Source organism: Mycteria americana, chromosome 9 (assembly GCF_035582795.1).
Source record: "Mycteria americana isolate JAX WOST 10 ecotype Jacksonville Zoo and Gardens chromosome 9, USCA_MyAme_1.0, whole genome shotgun sequence".
In the NCBI taxonomy this organism is placed as follows: domain Eukaryota; kingdom Metazoa; phylum Chordata; class Aves; order Ciconiiformes; family Ciconiidae; genus Mycteria; species Mycteria americana.
This window is the reverse complement of record NC_134373.1, coordinates 41,660,445-41,678,608: the sequence shown is the minus strand read 5'-3', so window position 1 is coordinate 41,678,608 and position 18,164 is coordinate 41,660,445. Positions and strand designations below refer to the sequence as shown.

The 18,164-nt window shown below is 38.2% G+C and overlaps 1 protein-coding gene across 13 annotated transcripts in view; it reads right to left on the bottom strand.

Annotated features, from left to right (window-relative positions):
• Window positions 1–18,164, bottom strand: part of MBD5 (methyl-CpG binding domain protein 5) — a 171,709-nt gene that overhangs the window by 37,445 nt on the left and 116,100 nt on the right. For 11 of the 13 annotated variants that reach the window (XR_012777168.1, XR_012777167.1, XM_075512225.1 and 8 more), the window contains 3 exons: window positions 7,925–8,953; window positions 6,048–6,259; window positions 3,089–4,297 (listed from right to left, as the gene is read on the bottom strand). Coding sequence is in view for 11 of the 13 variants with exons in the window: in XM_075512225.1 (XP_075368340.1) it covers window positions 3,089–4,297; window positions 6,048–6,259; window positions 7,925–8,953 (2,450 nt within the window). In the remaining 2 variants the exon portion in view is untranslated. The remainder of the gene's footprint in view (window positions 1–3,088; window positions 4,298–6,047; window positions 6,260–7,924; window positions 8,954–18,164) is intronic. The other 2 variants (XM_075512233.1, XM_075512234.1) reach the window with 1 other exon arrangement.

Genomic DNA, 18,164 nt, shown 5'->3' with positions numbered 1-18,164 from the left:
AGAACTATAAAAACTCAGTTTAAAAAACCTAGATTAACTGATGGCAAGTCCTACTGAGAACAATACTCGCCCCGTAAGAATCACCGTGAAATGCACTAACAACAGGCAACTCCTGCTCACACGACCCCTTTGACTTTCACGTTGTTGCTCTCAAAGCCTTGTTCCTGCGTAGGTGATTTGATTTGGATAATAATCAAATTAATTACTTAATGAAATACACATCCTCTGTTTTAGGATGCATGTAGCTTCAGGCTTGCTTCTTTCCTTTTCAGAAATTTCTGCTGCTACTGCTGCACTTCCCTTGGGTTCCTCTTTAATTTTCCAATAGCCAAAAAGCAAGTGTTCGTTAGGAGACAAAGGCGCAATATTCCTCCCTTCTCCTGTTAGGGAAACACCATTCTAGCTGCTCTTCAAACAGAAGCATTATTACATTTAATACCCAAAGTCTTTTAAATGGAAACAAAAATCAAATTATGTATGATAGAAAGAACAGAGAATATACAAAGTGCCATGAAATCCCAACAGCATAGCAAAACTAATGTTACAATATAGGAGGTTAACATCTGATTATACAAATACTTTAAAAGATGTTTTAAGAAAGCTCTGCAGAAAATACAATTTTCAGAACTGCTGCTAGTGACTCCCACCATGAATTGTAACCTTTTAGGATTTTTTGAAGCACAGAATTTCTGAAGACCATTTGATTTTCAAGGTCATTTCTTTCTGGTTTTCAAGGTTATTTTTTTTTGGTTTGGTGTGGTTTGTTTGGTTGGTTTTTATTTTATTTTTTTCAGACTAGGCTGCCCCAACATCTGAAGAATGTAGCTGTACAACATGGGATAGGAGTGTTTGAACATGTGTACAGATTGCCCCTGTGCATGGGAGTTCCTGCCTATTTTCAACTAGAAACAGAACTATTATACAGCACATGCACGTTTGCACCTCTTCCATAGTCCCCTGTATCCCACCTTTCAGCCCCCACTCCTGACCTTTGGAATGGTCATTCACTCTGTACTCCTTGTTGGAGAAAATTAGACATACTTTTTTTTTTTTTTTAATTTAAAATTATTATTACTATTATTAAATGAAAGGCCTTCTGATGCGAGAGGTGATCCATTACGTGGGACTTCCTGATGAAGAACTTGAAGCAGGCTCTCTCGCTGCCTCCACAAGTACCTTGACAGTACTGCATGAGCAGCAATGTATGCATTTCCAGTTTGCTTCCCTGTTGTTTGTGCTTCAGTATACAATAAAATCTGTGCCACTGAACATAACACTACACAATGCTCACATAATGTACGTAAGAGACACAAAATTAAAGGCGGCGGGTTTGCACAAAAGCAACTATACATTCTGGTATCCACAAACTGGGGAGTAAACTTAAAGAATTGCTAAGGAATGCAAATGAAAAAAAATTTCACCTCTTTACAAAAGTTATGAAAAATAAGCTCTTCAAATATATCAAAACAGTCATATAGATACGGATACACAATTTTGTGAAGTTAATACATAAATGCATACTTGGAACATACGTGCAGTGTAATTGCTGTATTCGTAATTCATATGGGACAGCGATATTGTACACCTCCTAATTTTTCCAGTTTTATTTAATCTTTTATAGTTTGTGGTCTGTCTCATTTCCCTATACTTTATAAACTGACTTGTAACGTGGGGATCTAACCTTTATAAGGAATGAGCTCTTAAGCATTCAAATATTGTTACTAAAGCATGTTGATTTCTCTATAAACTAAATACTCTTGTTCAGCGTACTTAAGTCAGAAGCTCTTTGAAACCTTTGTGGCTACGGAGATAACAGAGAAGCCACCTGTAAAGAGAGACTAAAGGTCTCTTGACCTAGGGTTGAAACCATTCTGGCCAAACATCACCCCAGTTACGTATAGCACCACTTCATCACAGACCTGTTGGATTGTCTGGGGAAATTACATTTGCACGGCAACCTGGGATAACTCTACGAGTATGAACTGCGGTAAGACCAGTAGTGGTTACACTATAGATACACCAGCTCCAGCTCGAGAAGTTCCTGAGCTATGCACTTGGTGGGAGTCAGAGGCTGTTGGTGAAGAAGCACTCCCCAACATCTTCTGCTACTCTCTCTCCTCTGGATATCTGCTGGTGGCCAAATGTTGGGGAAAGGAATACTTTGGTCCAACCCTTCTTATGTTCTTATGACTGTTGTCGTGCTATGTACTAGGCAGGTATACGGGGAAAAAAGACATAATTTTTAAGTGGTTTGATTTCTTTGTGTCAGAGGTAAAACGTTATTTCATTAGATCTTTCCTTTCTGCGTACATATTTTTAAAATTTGCATTTTCTAAAACAGCACTTAAAAATATTTATATAGGGAAGATGTGAAATATTTTAGAAGAACTACAGAAATATAATGTTATACAAGTAGTGGAGACCAGAATTTGAAATACTTATCATAATAAAATAACCAGTAAGTCCTTGATAACTGTATTTTATGTACATTCCCCTACAAGCATATGATTTGTCGACCAAAAAAAAAAGAATCTCAGTATGAAAGAGCAAATCAGAATGCTTTCCTCACTATTAAAATATGGTCGAAACCTCCTTTCAAGGTGAAAATGCACATGCATTTCCTCTTAAAGAGTGTACGTGTTAATCAGTAGGCTTTTACTTATTACAATCTCCTCAGTCTGATTAGATCAGTTTTCCTTTTTGCAGTGTTCAACACTTTTGGATATCTCCATATCCGTTTCTTTGGACACAGCCAGAAGTTTAACTAAATACACAATGTAAGCGAAACAATTTTTTGTTAACAACATTTTTTGTGTAGCAGGTCTTTTGTACATCAATTAGTTAGTAAAGCATAATCAGGCCAAAATATAATCTGTTTCATGGCATTGGCAGAAGTTTCTCATTAGATAACTATGGGAAAAATTCAGTTTGCAAGCTATAGTTATGAAAAAAAGCAATTTGTACTACTAAAATAAGAGACAAAGAAAAAAATAAAGAATGGACCGAGATAGTTTTGATAAACATTTGTATGGGCATAGGTACATGTGTATATAGATAGATAGATATGTGCATATATATATAAATATACCTTCCCCTCCTCAGCGTTTTGTTGACATGAATTGTGAACTTCTTCTTCTCTTACTAGTTTTCCAGGCCATGAAGTCAGTCCTTTGATTTGGCCCCAGACCAAGTCGCCAACATTAAACGTCCTCGGCCTGTAATGTATCAGCTCATTTGAAGAAGGGGAGTCTGGGTTCCTTAGGTCATCTTCACTACTGATGCTTTTAGCATCTGAAGGGCTAGGCACACACCCATTAATGCTTTTGGCATTAAAATCTCCATTGTAATGGATATAGTCTTTAACTAACGAACTTTCCAAGCTATTTGAGGAACTTGGAGATTGCTCTTCCAGAATCAGGTCTTGTTTAGAAGTGTTCAGCAACTCCCCAAATCCTCTGTTCTGCTGAGGCCTATTTCCATTTATGTGTGCACATCGTTCCACAGTGTTCTCCAGTCTTTCCTTAAAACTCATCATAGTTCTTTTGTAATTGTTATACCTGAAATTCTCCTCCAACATTTTATCACTTTGACAGTTTCGCTGTGATAACAGTATCTGATGCTGCTCGCCTTGTAATAATGGCAGTGTGGAGATGTTATTGGGCCTTTCGTGACAAGGACTACTATGGATATGGGTAGAGTGGTCTAGAAACTCATCACATTTCCATCTATTTATGTCACTGACAGGACTTTGCTCCCCTTCCCACTGTTTTTTGGGTGTGTTACAACTTGTTGATTTGTAATATTCATACCCATCCCCTTCACTTGAATTTTTACCGTGCTCTGAATTCTTCAGTATTCGTGTTCCTCTAGTGTTCCTTATCCTACCTTCGTGATCAGAAACGGCAATGTTTCTTCCATGGATTACTGCACTGACAGCACTAGAAAGATTTAATGGGTCACCAATTGAGGCTGTGAAGGCACTCATGGCACTCAAAGCTGGAATGGGACTCATTTGCGTTGTACTGCTAACGGCAGTGGTGATTACTACTTGCATTCCTTTGCTTGCAGCATCTACAACTGCTTTGTAGATAGCGTCCACCGATGTATCACCCTGAGCAGCGACATTGAGGTTATCCTTTGCCTGTTGTCCAAGAGATGGTTCAGTTCTTTGCTGCAAATCACAAGATGTTTCTTGGAAAGGAGGAAGCATAGTGCTGGAGCTCTCAGGAACTGGTGCCATTCCCATTTGAGTGATCATTCTTTTGTTTAGGACAGCAGCATCTTCCTGCATTCTCACCTGGAAAAAGTAGAGAAAAAGATGGAAATTGCTATTTTGCCTAAAGGTCCTTTTCAATAGCCAAACTTTGTTTCATTTTAATAAAAAAATCAGGATGGCGGCCAGGGTGACCAGTTGTTATAGTACACAATTTTAGTTTGGTTATAATATCAGCTACGAAGTTTAACGTTGAACAAGCTAGACAGAAAACAAAAAAGCATAATTTAGAGGAAAACAAAAACACTGGCTCTTAGACTTTGCCTCGTGGATCAAAACAGACTCCTTGCATGAAATGATACAACCTACCATGCACTGCTGAGACTACATTATTGTCTCTTTCAGAGTTGGTTCAGGGATTTCCTCTTCTGATTGAAGTACAGCACCCTCCTTTTTTCTCTCAAGTCCTAACCAACTCCACCAAGTTCATATTTCTGTTCTCAACTATTCTTTTTCGTGCCTTCCCAGACCCTAATTCTGCTTCCTTCCTCCCTACCAACTGTTCTTCTGGGCTCCTTGTATGCTCCTCATTCAATTTCTGGAATGTAGGCCATCACTGTCCGTTCGGAATTGGCTAACATTCCTATTTTTCCCCTTTTGGCTATGTGCTTCTCTCATGGGATCTCTTTTTACTTCAGTCCCTTGTAAGCCATGCCTGCATCCCTTTGCATTGCAGCTGTAATGTCAGGCACTGCCACAGTAAACTGTACCCTTCAGATTAAAGTAACTGTGCTTTTTATATTTCTCGTCACATACGCAGGCAGTGAAGACCATGTCAATAATAGTGCTATAACAAAAAACTGTAAAAAACAAGGGTAAAATATTTCCAAAAGCTCCTTTAAATACTTACCATTACTATTTATATAACTGAGAATCTGAAGCAAAAAATACTGAGATAAAGCTACCAAAATTCATGCAAAACCAAAGAGAGGTAACAGGCAGTCAGAGGACTGCGATTTTGCAATAGCACTGAAACATCTACACTGAGAAAATGACACGTCTTCTTTTTCCTTCTTAAAGGCTAAAAGCACTTTCTGGCACTATCTGCACGCTTCCGTCTTCACGTCTTGAGTTCTGCAGCAACCATGGCAATACTGAATAACAATAAATACGTATTTTAACTCTGGTTTTATTAACTCTTTTGGTTGCTATGCTTCCTGTCAGTACGTTAGTTTGATAGTTCAGCTTGCATTACGAAGACCTGTCTATCTAGGTGGACAGCAGGGAGGTACCATTTTTGCACAGTTTGTCATTGTATATTCATTCTAATGCCTGTTTTCGTCAGTCTGTACAATCCACGCCACAGCTAGCTCTGCCATTCGATTTCAGTGGGAATATAAGAGGACGAGTACACACGGTCATCTATAATCATGTATTCCGTTTCTAGTTACTGTAAAGTGGTATCAATATTTGTTTCTCATCACTGAATTGTTAGAGTGGTCTGAAGGGGAATTTATGATCATTTCTGCAGAATGGAAAATAGTTTTGCTAAAAATGTACAGTAATTGTCAGAACATACATAGCATTTTTTTTTCAATACATGCAGCATAACTCTTTCCAAATAAACTATACCCAATTTCTAAGGGAGAAGGTATAAAATTTCAGTAACAAATGTTACTGATTTGCAAAATCGAAGAACTACTGAAAGAGGCAAGCAACTGGATATATCATATTGTCTTAATCACTCGGCAAAAAAATCAAACTATGGAGGATATAATTTTACCTACTGAGAGTTGCACATTTGTTTGAATATTGATTTCATTTTGCTTTCTACCTGGAAATTTTGGAACAGACATGCCATGGGGTTTGGGTTGTTAGCTGGGCCAGGAATTGGGGGCTGGCCTTGAAAGCCCTGCATGTTCTGATACCCCTGGAGAAGGTGCTGTTGCTGCTGATTTGAAGGAAACATCTGATTGTTGTTTAATAGCGACTGGAGATGACTCAGCTGATGGTTATTCAAAGTAGTGTTTATAGATGACATGTCACCTGTAATTCAAACACAGGGAAACATAAGTCAGTATAGTTTTCAACAGTCAGGAGGAATTTCCTTGACTCAAATTTCAACTGACTGCTAAGCAAATGTCTCTGTAAAACAACACTTTTCCCCTTCAATCTTCTATGGAATGGTCCTCAAGGCATGTGTCTCCTACTCTTTATTCCTTTACTTCTTCAGTATTGCTTCTTTTGCATGTCACATCTATCTGGACTCTTTCTAAAGGTTTCTGACATGACTGTCTTTGCCTTTGGAACGGTACACAGCCAAGTATGGCACAATGAGCTTCTATGATATTCGGTGTCTTGGAATCTTACTCTTAGTTTCCAAAGAGTGACTGCTTCAAACAGTATGGGGGGGGGGGGGAGGAGGAGGGGGGAGAGAGAGCGAGAAAGAGAAAATAATTTAAAGAACCCAACAAAACTAGTTTTTCATTAACTATGACAAAATAACGTGAGCTAACTGCAAATGAGCAAAGGCTTTTTGGCTCACAGACATGTCAGCCAACACTCTAAATAATTCTTTTTTTTACATTCTAGAGAAACAACTGTATTAACATTTTGTATTACACGAAAATCTCACTTTACATGAAAATTATACTTCTAGTAAAACGAACACACTGTTGAATCTGACTTCATGAAATAATAAGGTTTAAAAATGTATCCATTTCCTACGGGCTTTTTTGTTTTTTAATTAAAAGCTCATGTTCTTAAAATTGCCATTTGCAGAATGATTGGTTAGTTGTATTTTACATGGAAAATGTAAAGTAGGGTTGAGTTCACGATAGCCGTTTAGTAGCTAAGTACGAGGTATTACGTTAAAATACTTATCAGCTCTTCGCCACTACTTGATTCCTCCTACTAGTCTTATTTATTAGATTATCTAGACCAAACAAGAGAGGAGTACTAACTGTATGTACCAACATATTCTTGGTAAAAACCATCAAAAGACCCAGGAGAAAAAACTTGTATTTAAGGGCTTTTTTAATCACTTGTTTTGGGATGTAGGTGTTTGTCAAGTGAGACACCCTGGGTTTCTAAACTACGAGCTAAAGTAAAAAAAAAAAACAGAAATAAGAAAATACAAATACACGATAAAGGGCTCGAAGGGCAACCTTCCTCTTTGAACTTGTGCAAGGACCTACTTCGAGTGCTTTATGGATTACTTTACGCGGAGTGTGCTTACGGTTTTGGCACTTTTGATTCATTTGGAAAAATGCACTTGGCCATTTTTCATCTACTGCACAGCTACTCGTACTAACCCTGTGATGCCACACGCACTTGAAATGAAACGCTGCATCCCAGAGATGCACCTGTGCTTTTACTACTTGAAAAGTGAAACAAGTCCAATTGCTTACAGAATTTTAAGGTGTATATAGGAGGTCTAGGTGGCATCAGAATTAAGAATGGAATATAAAATAATTTCCAAAACCAGTATTAAATGTTACTGAAGTAAATCAGAATGTATTTTAAGTTTCTTACAATAACAGTTATGTTTTTCTCAGTAGAAGTAAACAAGCTGTAACATACAAAAGCCTTACAAAAAAAAGTATGATAAAGTGGAGTCTTTAAAAATAGAAACTAGAATCCAAAATTCCCCCTCCCCAACCCTCTTCCTTTTTTTTTTTCCTTTTATATCTGTGAAGAAATTGAACTTACCAAGCAGACCTGTCCCCAGTAGAGGGTTAAGTAGCTGTGGCACCACAGAGTTATTGTTGAGTTTAGCTGGACCAGATGTATTCCCAGCATTATTAGATATGTTCAGCAATGTTTCTGCCATTGACACCACTGCTGTCCCACCACCCAGGGTTGAGACAGACAGTGCTGCCACTGCTGATGATGTAGTGGTTGTGGTAGTGGTTGCTTGGGAGGAGGTGGCTATGGAAACCTCTGGATGATTAGCGGTGTTGCCCGATGCAGAGTTCAGGACACCTCCCACCAGCTGGGGATTCAAGGCCATTAATGCTGAGGCCCCAGAGACAGCTGGGAGGAGCAGGGGGTTAGAAGTAGTGTCAGTGCCTGAAAAGCTTGGTATGGGGTTGCCCAGGGGGTTGGTTAAAAGGGTCTCCACCCTGTTGCTTTCTGACTGATTGCTTGGCAAATGCTCAGGTGGGGCTGTCATCTGTGTTACTGAGGGTAAAGGGTTATTTTGCTGTTGCAACAAATCTGAGATGGTCAGATTGAAAGATGGTAGGGGAAGCATGGCAGCTGCTTGGGCTTGGTTCTGAAGGAGGGTTGCTAGAAGCTGAAAATGAACAGGTTGTAATACCTGCCCATCCACGTCACTGGAGAGAAAAGCTAAAGCAGCATTTACATTCGGGTTGAGAAAACCTAAAGGGTTGAGGTTGACCTCAGACTTGCCTTCTCCTGCTGAAGGCTGTAGTATATTTAATAGATTCTGGTTTAGGAGATGTTGCTGATTCACTGGCAAAGAGATAGGCAGAGAATTGAGGAGGTTTTGATTCAAAGAATGTGGAAGATTGTTGTTTGAAGAGCTGTTCTGCGGAAAATGAAGCGAGTGTTCGTGGCCAGCAAAAGGGAAATCGCTCCCAATGGGCAGCTGGCTCTGAAGTGGGTTTCCAGCTGCAGTAGTGACTATAACACCATCTTGAAGCACAGATGTTGTCTTTGTGATGGCAGGTTGGCTGGTGCCAGCTATGGCTATTGATGATGATGGTCCTGAACCCCCTGCAACGCAAAAGAACAAAACTATTAATAGAATACTGCCTGTTGGGAGACAGTCATCGAAGTTATGAAGTAACTAGGTTAATCCAAACCAGTAATGTTTGATACCCATGCACAGGAAAGAAAATGTTTTGAGCATCCAGACTTGAGTACTTTTTATGTACAGATGAATGAATCTGCCATCAGCTACTTCAGACACTATGTGCTGTGCCACATCTCATCAGAAACAATTTAACTATACATGTGTATTTCCCTTAAATTTCTTTGAGTAGGGATATGGGAGGATTTCATTCATTACATATTTTGATTAGCATAAACCTAAAAGCAACCATAAGTTAATATAGTTAGTCATGGACCAGCATGAAAGTAACTACTAGGAAGAAGGATCAATGGGAGACATGAATGATGTCGTGTGAAAGAGTATGAGTACATGATCTAAATGCAGATGTGAACCTTATGCTGTTCTATTTCCAGCTCTATTCCATTAATGGGGTTTTGGAGAATTATTATTTAAAGCATTATTTTGGACTCCTGAAGAAAAAATACAACGATGATGATTATATGTCATGATGATGCCTATGATAAAATCTAATGAGGAAAATACATTATGGTCAAGGTAGGTTAGCAGACAAAACCCCCCAACAATTTATAAAGAAAAAAAAAATAAATTGGGGTGGTCTAGTCATATCCATCATTTGGCATGAAAAGAAAGACCAGCTGGGTAGATTTACTGGGAGGGGGTTACACGGGAAGAGTGAGAGAATAATAAAGTTTATTTGTCTATCTTTACACCCCTTTACCAAACCTGAAGTATAAAATTAACTATTCTTTGTCTTTCACTTAAGGCAGAGTCTTGAATTGACACTGGTCATACACAAAAAACATATGAGAGGAGACCAGGAGGATTAAAGCAAGTGAAATTGCCTGGAACTACGCCTTTCTACTTTATTCATTGCGATTCATTGGAGAACAAACATTAAAAATATGTATTAAAATTATATACTGCATGTATATAAAACTGTACAATTACAAATGTATTTAACTATGGTTTCGATGCAATAAAATAATTTTCAGTTCTCAACTGCCCTGCAAATATAGCTCACATGGCAAGAGATCAGAATGTATCAATTATATATATTGAAAATATCAACTATCGTTTTTCTAAACAAATACTATTTGAAAAGGGATGTGCAACTACAGTGTTAACTGGTAAGAATAGAATCAAATCTTTACATCATGTGTAACTTAGAGTGCCATTTTTCAAGTACTGTAAAGTTATGACAACTCAAAAAGGTACAAAATTAACACAGTACATGAAGCACGGCATTGAATTCATGAGAAGAAAGATCACACCCTCTCTCCCAGGTACCATTATCACATTTCAGTAGAGAAATTAAATAATAAATTAACAAAAGATAAAGTAAGAACAAATTGTAATCATAAAGCAGAGGTTATCCTATTCTGCTGTGATGAGAAATATGTTAACAAAGCAATAAAAGCAGTTTCATGACAAGTACATTTCTCTAGGCAGCAGTTTGGAACAAAAAACCAGATATGCACTTGAGCAACAAAAACCCAACCATGCACTGAAAATATACGTCCCATTGGATTTCCACTTGTGGTTTTGCATTTAACGTTTCAGATTAGGCAGGAATAGCAAACGCTCTATATCTTGACACCCCCAGGCCTGGCAAATGCCTCGTATATACCTGAGAAACTGGCACCCACGCCCTCCCCGGCTTCCTAGCTCAGAAATACAGACTTCAAAATTATAGACACCTTCCCAATAAAAGTCAATGAAAAGCTGCTAATCAGGCAAGTTGCTCAGAAATTATTCAAAACTAAGATGAAGCTAGTAACCACAGACCTATTGGTAGAGATGAATGAAAACCACAGCTATGGCAAGCGAGTTTGTTTTCTGCTAACGTATCTGTCCTACTACTGGTTACCCAATTCTGGAGAGAAGCCACCTCTGGCAATGCCTCCAAAATGGAACATAACAGAAGAAAGAAAGATTCTCTCAAGCACGTGTTTACACATCGAGGCATACATGACCTACTGAGATGACAGGTTAAAAAGATTTTTCATGTGCGTGCACTTTTTTTTCCTTTTAGTATTTTGCTATTTTTGTAAATAAGCCAATAGTAAAACATAGTTCACACAAATGAGCAGCATAACATAAAATTAAATTCAACGTGTATGTTTACTATTTATTTTTAACACACAACCGTAAACTCTGGCTACTCAAATTCAATTACACAAATCCCAGAGAACCTAAACTAAAATATAACTGCACATCCTCCTTTTTTTACTGATCTCTGAAATATTTTAAACTGCATTTTTAGAAAAGTCTTACAATCTTTGTGGCTAAAAGCAAATTCTTTTTGTTTCACCAGAGAAAAGAAAACACACCCGCTTCTAATAGTTTCAAACTCTCATGCCAGGCTTGTAATGGATCCGTATGTTACAGAGCCCACAGCGATACACATTATTAACTCTCAGGTACCTGTTTGCTCACAAAAAAGGAAATTTCCAAATTGTTTTGTTTTGTTTAAAGCAGTATCCAGAACTGACACTCCAAGGATTGAAATGTTAGGAAAAGTCCCAAAGACCAAGCTACAGATTTAAGAAATACCATTACAAAGTCATTCCTATATAGTTTTAACAGAAGAATCAGCTGTACCACTCAAATGACACAAGATGGATGCCTACCATACTTAAAAATACATAGGGCCTCTTAAATAATATTGGTTGAAAAATTGCTCACTGAAGCAAAACTCTTGTCGCTGCACTTCGAGACACGCTTAACGTTAGTCTCTCAAGTTGTAATCTAGTTTAAGATGGACCAGGTACTACCCGAACACCTTCAGATGGCATTCCTCCCACTTGTAAATGACCTTCCACACAAAACCTTACTGTCGTATAGATAAAAGCAGGCTACCATCAGCTTAGCCTGACCTGTAGGAATAGTCTGATACAGTGGACTTTCTAAGCATGAGTTCGTTTCAGGCAGTATTTTTTTGGAAACTCTTTACTCCTGCAATAGGGGAAAGACAGATATACAAGCTTTTTTCTTGGTAGCTAAGAAAGGCTTCCCTCGCTAGTAGAAATCACATTCAATGTGTTAAGCAGCACATGGATAGATTTTTAATTCAGACATGAAGCAACTATTCTATATATAGAGCTCTCATGAGTATAAAACCTAATTTTGGTATTTTCAAGTGGACCTAATCTCTGTTTCTAATTTATTTATGATCCTGTTTTCCATTCCAAACGACCACATGGAAGAGTATCTGGTGTGGAGTAAATCTCAAACTTACAAAATTGTTGCTAGGTTTTTCTCAAACACTGCTCTGATTTCTATCCCCTGTCAAACACCGCTTCTGGAGATCTAACTTGAGAGGTCTAGAGCACATTCAACACTTCTCTTTCTCCAGATTAATTAGGCAATTAATTAATTGCTACTGGGGAAAAAAAAATCTTGATGGATTCTGAGTAGGAGGAAGAAAATGTGTCCTTATTTCAATCCAGACTTGAGAAGTTTGGGAGTTGAAGAGGCAATGAGCAGCCAGGCTTCAGTAGGAAAAGAAAAACCAGGCAAATATTCTTCCCCAGCTTCTGTTAAACCTGCCTCACAGAAAGACACAATAGGAATTGGTGTAGAAAAGTCCTGAATTGGGTAGTTATTAATACAATATTTGCAACTGCATTCTGGGACAAATCTATCTCCAGCAACAGATGAATTGCCAGAACATGATTTCTGGATCTCTTCCAAAATACCATCTCCAACAAGTCAATATTCCAGATGAAGAAATGCATGCACACCCATTCTCATTAAAATATAGTGCTGCTAGACATCTTCTGAATGTTTGGCCCCAATCCAAAAGACAAAATCGGAATTACTTTTTCCCCTTTACAAAACATGTACAATTTCCATATTTGTGATTGACAGCGCTGCATCAACAAGGTGCAGAATTCCATCTTCCTCTGGGAGGACCACGAGAGCCCTGGGAGAGCCCTCTGAACTGTCCTTCCCCAGTTTCAAAATGAAATCTCCAAGATCCAGGACGAACGTGAAGCAGTCCTGTCTTTTTGACTCACGAGGAGACCAGGTGCAATGAGAAGAAAGCGATGCCCAGCATCGGCAGCGTGAAGATGTGAAGAGTTCTCTGAAACGGCACGGACACACGTAACGTGCCTCATCAAAGCAACGGTATAAGCTACACTGCAAGTACAAGAGAAGAAGTCCTACTAAGAGGCCCGTCCTTTCAAATCAGGCAGCAGCACCAAAGCATAGCAGCAGCGATCTGGAACTGACTCTGGATGTCCTTTGAGGCCTGTCTTTTCTTCAAAGTGGTATCTAGACCCACACATTGTATTTATCAGAATTTTCAAAGAGGGCAGGATGACAGTGGAAACCCGATGGTGGATGCCAGCTGAAAAAAGATCCCTACGCAAACAAGCTGCCTTGGCCAGCAGTGCTGCAAGGAAAGCAGGACTGCGGTTCTGACCACTCGCATTTCCTTCAGGCCTGGAGAAGGATGACAGCCAGCAGAAAAGAAGATGCACCGCAGCACCAAAGAGTTTCGACAGTGCCTTAGCTCACCCAAAACTCCACCATGAATCGGTTCCTTATTACTGTATCCAGGCTCCAAGATGACAGTTAGGAGGTTTTTGATGAGAAATGCAAATGAGAGTTGAAAGCTCAAAGGAAATCACAAGTTTGATTCCAAGTTTCATAAAAACATGGTATTTTGAATCCTGGAAACCCAAGGCATCGTACACGTTAGCTCAGTAAACAACAGTCCTTAATAATCAGGAGCTCTTAAGAGTAAAAGTAGAATGAAAAAAAGATGAAGGAGTTAGGCTAAAAGCCATAAAAGCCTAAGATGAACACCGGCTTGCAGCTCCTGCAGACGCAGACATCTGCCAAAAGTTCTTTTGCCAGTTATTGAGAAAAAGGAACCGTCTTTGTAATGCAGTTAGAAGAAGAAATGTCCAGAATGCTGAAAAAGTTGATCTATTGTTCTCTTAGAGGGTCAAATAAATGTTTTGGGAGTAAATAAATGGAAATTGAATAGGATATACATTTTTTAAATGATTACTTTGTGGGCTGTAGTATTTTATTTATGAGCATTTTTATTTTGTTTTCTTTTGAAAGCGGGTTTATTTTCCTGTGTGGATTTTATCTGCGTTGCTTTTTTTGAAGTACTGCTCGACAGGTATTCTTAAATAGATGCAGTAAAATAATGAGCATTATGAAATCAGTTTGTGTTCAGGAAGATTCACTCTCCTGCTCACTTAAAATAAAGAAATTAGAGTGGAAGATATTTATTATTCATACCTCAGCAGTGGCCTACCATGAAAAGACAGGAACACATATGTACGCATACACTATTGGGATGGTAGGATATAGCCAGAGCTCTATCTTGTTTGGAGTCCTGGTTTTTAAACGCTATTAAGATTTGAACAATATGAAGACTTGGACAGGAAGCTTCAATGGCTATCCTCAGAAAGAGAAGTTGGGGTATGAGCTATTGATTTCAAACTAAACAAAAGCAAAGAGTCAAAACCCATATAACATTTCTGTAGCGGAAGAAGAATTGTGTCAGCGTAAAATACGTAGGAACAGTAATGACTTCACACACTGTGAATAATGCTCAGCTTCCTTATAAACCAGACAATTCAAACCAAAAGCAAACTCTTGTAGTCTTCAGGGATACTAAAAGTACTTCTACCAAATTAAAGAACGTTAACTATATATGTATTTTCCTAAAAAATTGCAGTTAAACATACCAATTAGAAAATTACAATGGAAATACTATTTTACAACACATTTCTCTATAAGAAACTATCCATTATGTATTCTAATATTTCAATAGTCTCAACAGTACTTTGCTGGAATTTGTAGAGTAAAAATAACAGATAAGACAGGTGTATTAAGTACTTAGGAAACCGAAAATGCAGAACTTGCTCAATAGGAATTAATATCTAAAATGTTTTAAGAGTTGAACACAAATAAATGTTACACATACCACTTTCTCAATTCTTACTTTTATGCATATTCAATACAAATGCAGCTAGCTTTATTTTCTATTTTCTTTATTGCTTTTTAAATTTAGAACATTTTAGGTTTTTGAAACCCTTGTCAGAAACTCACATTCAACTCCTTGGTCATGTAATGAGGTTCTTGCTAAAAACCTCCACCACTTCCAACCTCTCCTAGGGTAAAACTCAGGAGCTTTTTCAGAAGAAATCTGCAAGAGCCTTTCCAAAAGATCCAGCGAGAGTGGAGAGAGGAAAGTTTCACTGCATACCTTACCCTGAGATGATGAAGGTGTGAAAGTACAAAAGATCACTTAGGCATTGTAAGTACTACTATATCTCAAATGGGTTGTGCAACTTCTACCGCACAGGGTCACCAGTCCACGCTCCAGAAGCTACTGCAATACTAATATGAAATAAGAATTAATATCAACTTAGAGATATGAACACATAGTTTGCATCAGTGGCAATATTGTCAAATTAGCAATGTTAAGAGGCTTAACTTTCACAGAAGTATAATCGCTGATGGAAGTGATACGACCTCATATTCCTTAAAAATTTGAGACAACCCGTTCTTGCTTTAACTACGTATTCCATCACTTACCTACAAACTTAGAACCAAGAGCTATACATTTTTATAATTATATTCCCCATTTTCTTTTTGGAATGGAAAACATTTAAGATATTTATCTGGTATCACATATTACAGTGCTTTCAATTCTGAAGAAACCATAATTTAGCAGTTAACCTCAAACTACTGTCGGTTGTTCTCCTTATCGAGATTGCGCACTCCCTTGAGACAAAGAGAAATCACGAACAATGGACCAGTAAATAAAACATCCTTCTCGGCCCAGCAGAACCAGTTAAAAACACGGTCTCCCCTCATATACAATACTCCATCCGCACAGAATGTGCTTTTCTGTGAAACAGATGTAACTGCCTATCCATAATACCACGCTTATCACTGTAGCAGCTGAGTGTATTACTATGACTACCAATGGCATAACGCTGCATGATCTTTTTTTTTTTTTTTACTTACAACCGAACAGCTGTAATGTTGGCCCCGTTCTTAATAGTGTTTTTCAAACTCTTGCTTTAACAGATTATTTTAAGGATGAAAATCACTGAAGACTACAGCATGCAGCCTCTGCATCTTCTGACAAGTGACTTAGCCAAGAATGAGTCTGTCAAAATTTTGGGGGAAGGGCAAAAAGCCCAAAGCAGTTTCTAGGACAACAGAAATCCTTAAAATTCGCCTTTTTTTTTTTAAAAAAATACCTGACTGAATTTCAGTCTTGGCTCTTCTCCTTGCCCCATCTCTTCCAACTTCTGCATTTTACCATCACTGCTGTTTTTAAAATTACTTTGGGAAAACTATTCTTATGTGCTTAGCTGTTAGCAGAAAGCAGAAGCAGTCTTCTAGTAAAAAACTGTCAAGCCAACAGCATACAAATGAAGGAACAGTCTTTCAGTATTTACTCAGTGTTGGCACTTAGTCTGATCTCGTCCTCTATCGTTCCCTCATTCACAGTTGTGGGAGATGCATTGCAGATGAGGTAAAACGTTTTATTGCAAATTTGGGAAACTAAAAATTCAATAAAAAGCATTACTTCTTTCAATAGTCCCCACTCCACCCTCTAGCAAGTTTTGGAGTTGCCCAGTGGTTCTGCTTAAGAGTATTTTCAGCAGATGTGGACAGCTAAATACGTATGGGAAATCTCATATAATTAATTCAGTTTTTCTTCAATCATAGCTTTAATAAAATGAGAATCATCCTTCTGCATTATTTTATTATTATTTTTTACAAATCCTCTAACTTTTATTAATATGAATTCCTAGAAAAATGTATGGCAGTTAAAACACTAACCAGGTAAGAGTCCGGTTAACTAAAAGACTGTGAGTTACCAGCAAATTCAAATTATAAGAAACAAAACAACACAATAAAAACTCAAGCTGTGTGTCTAAGCAAGCGATGTGCTCAGTAAGCAGAGCTCAGCAGAGCTGAACTTTTAATCTTGGTATTTATCTCGGAGGTAACGCCACTGCGATTCACAAACTGGGTACGGCAGTGCCTGATGGGCCCCAAACAGCAGGTGAATTCAGAGTATAGCTAATATACATTGACAGTATCAAGTTCAAAGACAAGGATGAAGGATGTGGTGGCAATGTGGAGGTCTATGTAACTGCGCGCCTTTCACGAAAGAGCCTCGCACTCGGAGCACGTGTATCTCCCAGGGTGCGGGAGAAGCGGTACGTGATCCCTCCCATCATAACCCTCGACAAGCCAGCGCTCACTTAATATTACCATTCCTGATCTTCACTCACCAAAACTCAACCCGCGTAACATGTCTGATATAGCTATAACTAAATTATTCCTACATTTCCTTTTTCCACTTCTACTAAAATTAGAGGCTTACTCATTTCAGCTCCCTGTACTAAACAACCGAGTTAACTGAGATTGAGCTGATTCCTAAGTTTTTCCAATTTGCTAGCACTTGCTAACAATAAGCATTCATAAATAGAGGTAATTTGAAAAGAAAAATCTATTCCACTTCCAAATTTTCCCTCTATTGTGAACCTCATGGTAGCAAGTATGTTTAGACCGACTACATGAAAGTCTATCATGTTAACCATTAAGTTTTACCTAATTGCTGATGCCTACTAAGTCAGTGATTCCTTTATATTCAGAGAATGAGTGGTTTTGTGCATACATCTTCTATCAAGAGTTAAAAAGAGCAAATCACTGAGAATATTCATTTCAATGGCAGGATAGGGAGCAGACTGGACCTTCCATACATGTCTCATACTTGGAAATCTTAGTCTTCACGTAGAACATTTTCTCCATTCTTTACAGTTCTCATTTGAATAGGAAAATAATCACTTTTGTCTCCCCAAAATAGTAAGAAAAGAAAATAGGGTAGAATGTTGAAAAGTAGTGCCAGATTTTAAATAACAGTGATTCCTTATAGTTCCCCCGCCCCCTGAGAAAAGTCCCTCTGTACGTTTATATAAACACCGGAACCCAAAATCAATAGAACATTTCAATTGGCTTTATAATTAGAAGAGTAGCTGGCTGGCATCCTGCTAGGGGTTATTTAAGTTTAATAAGAAACTTTTCTCAGACATAACAAGGCCCATAAAGGATGCCAGCTGGATGCTCTTCTGAATT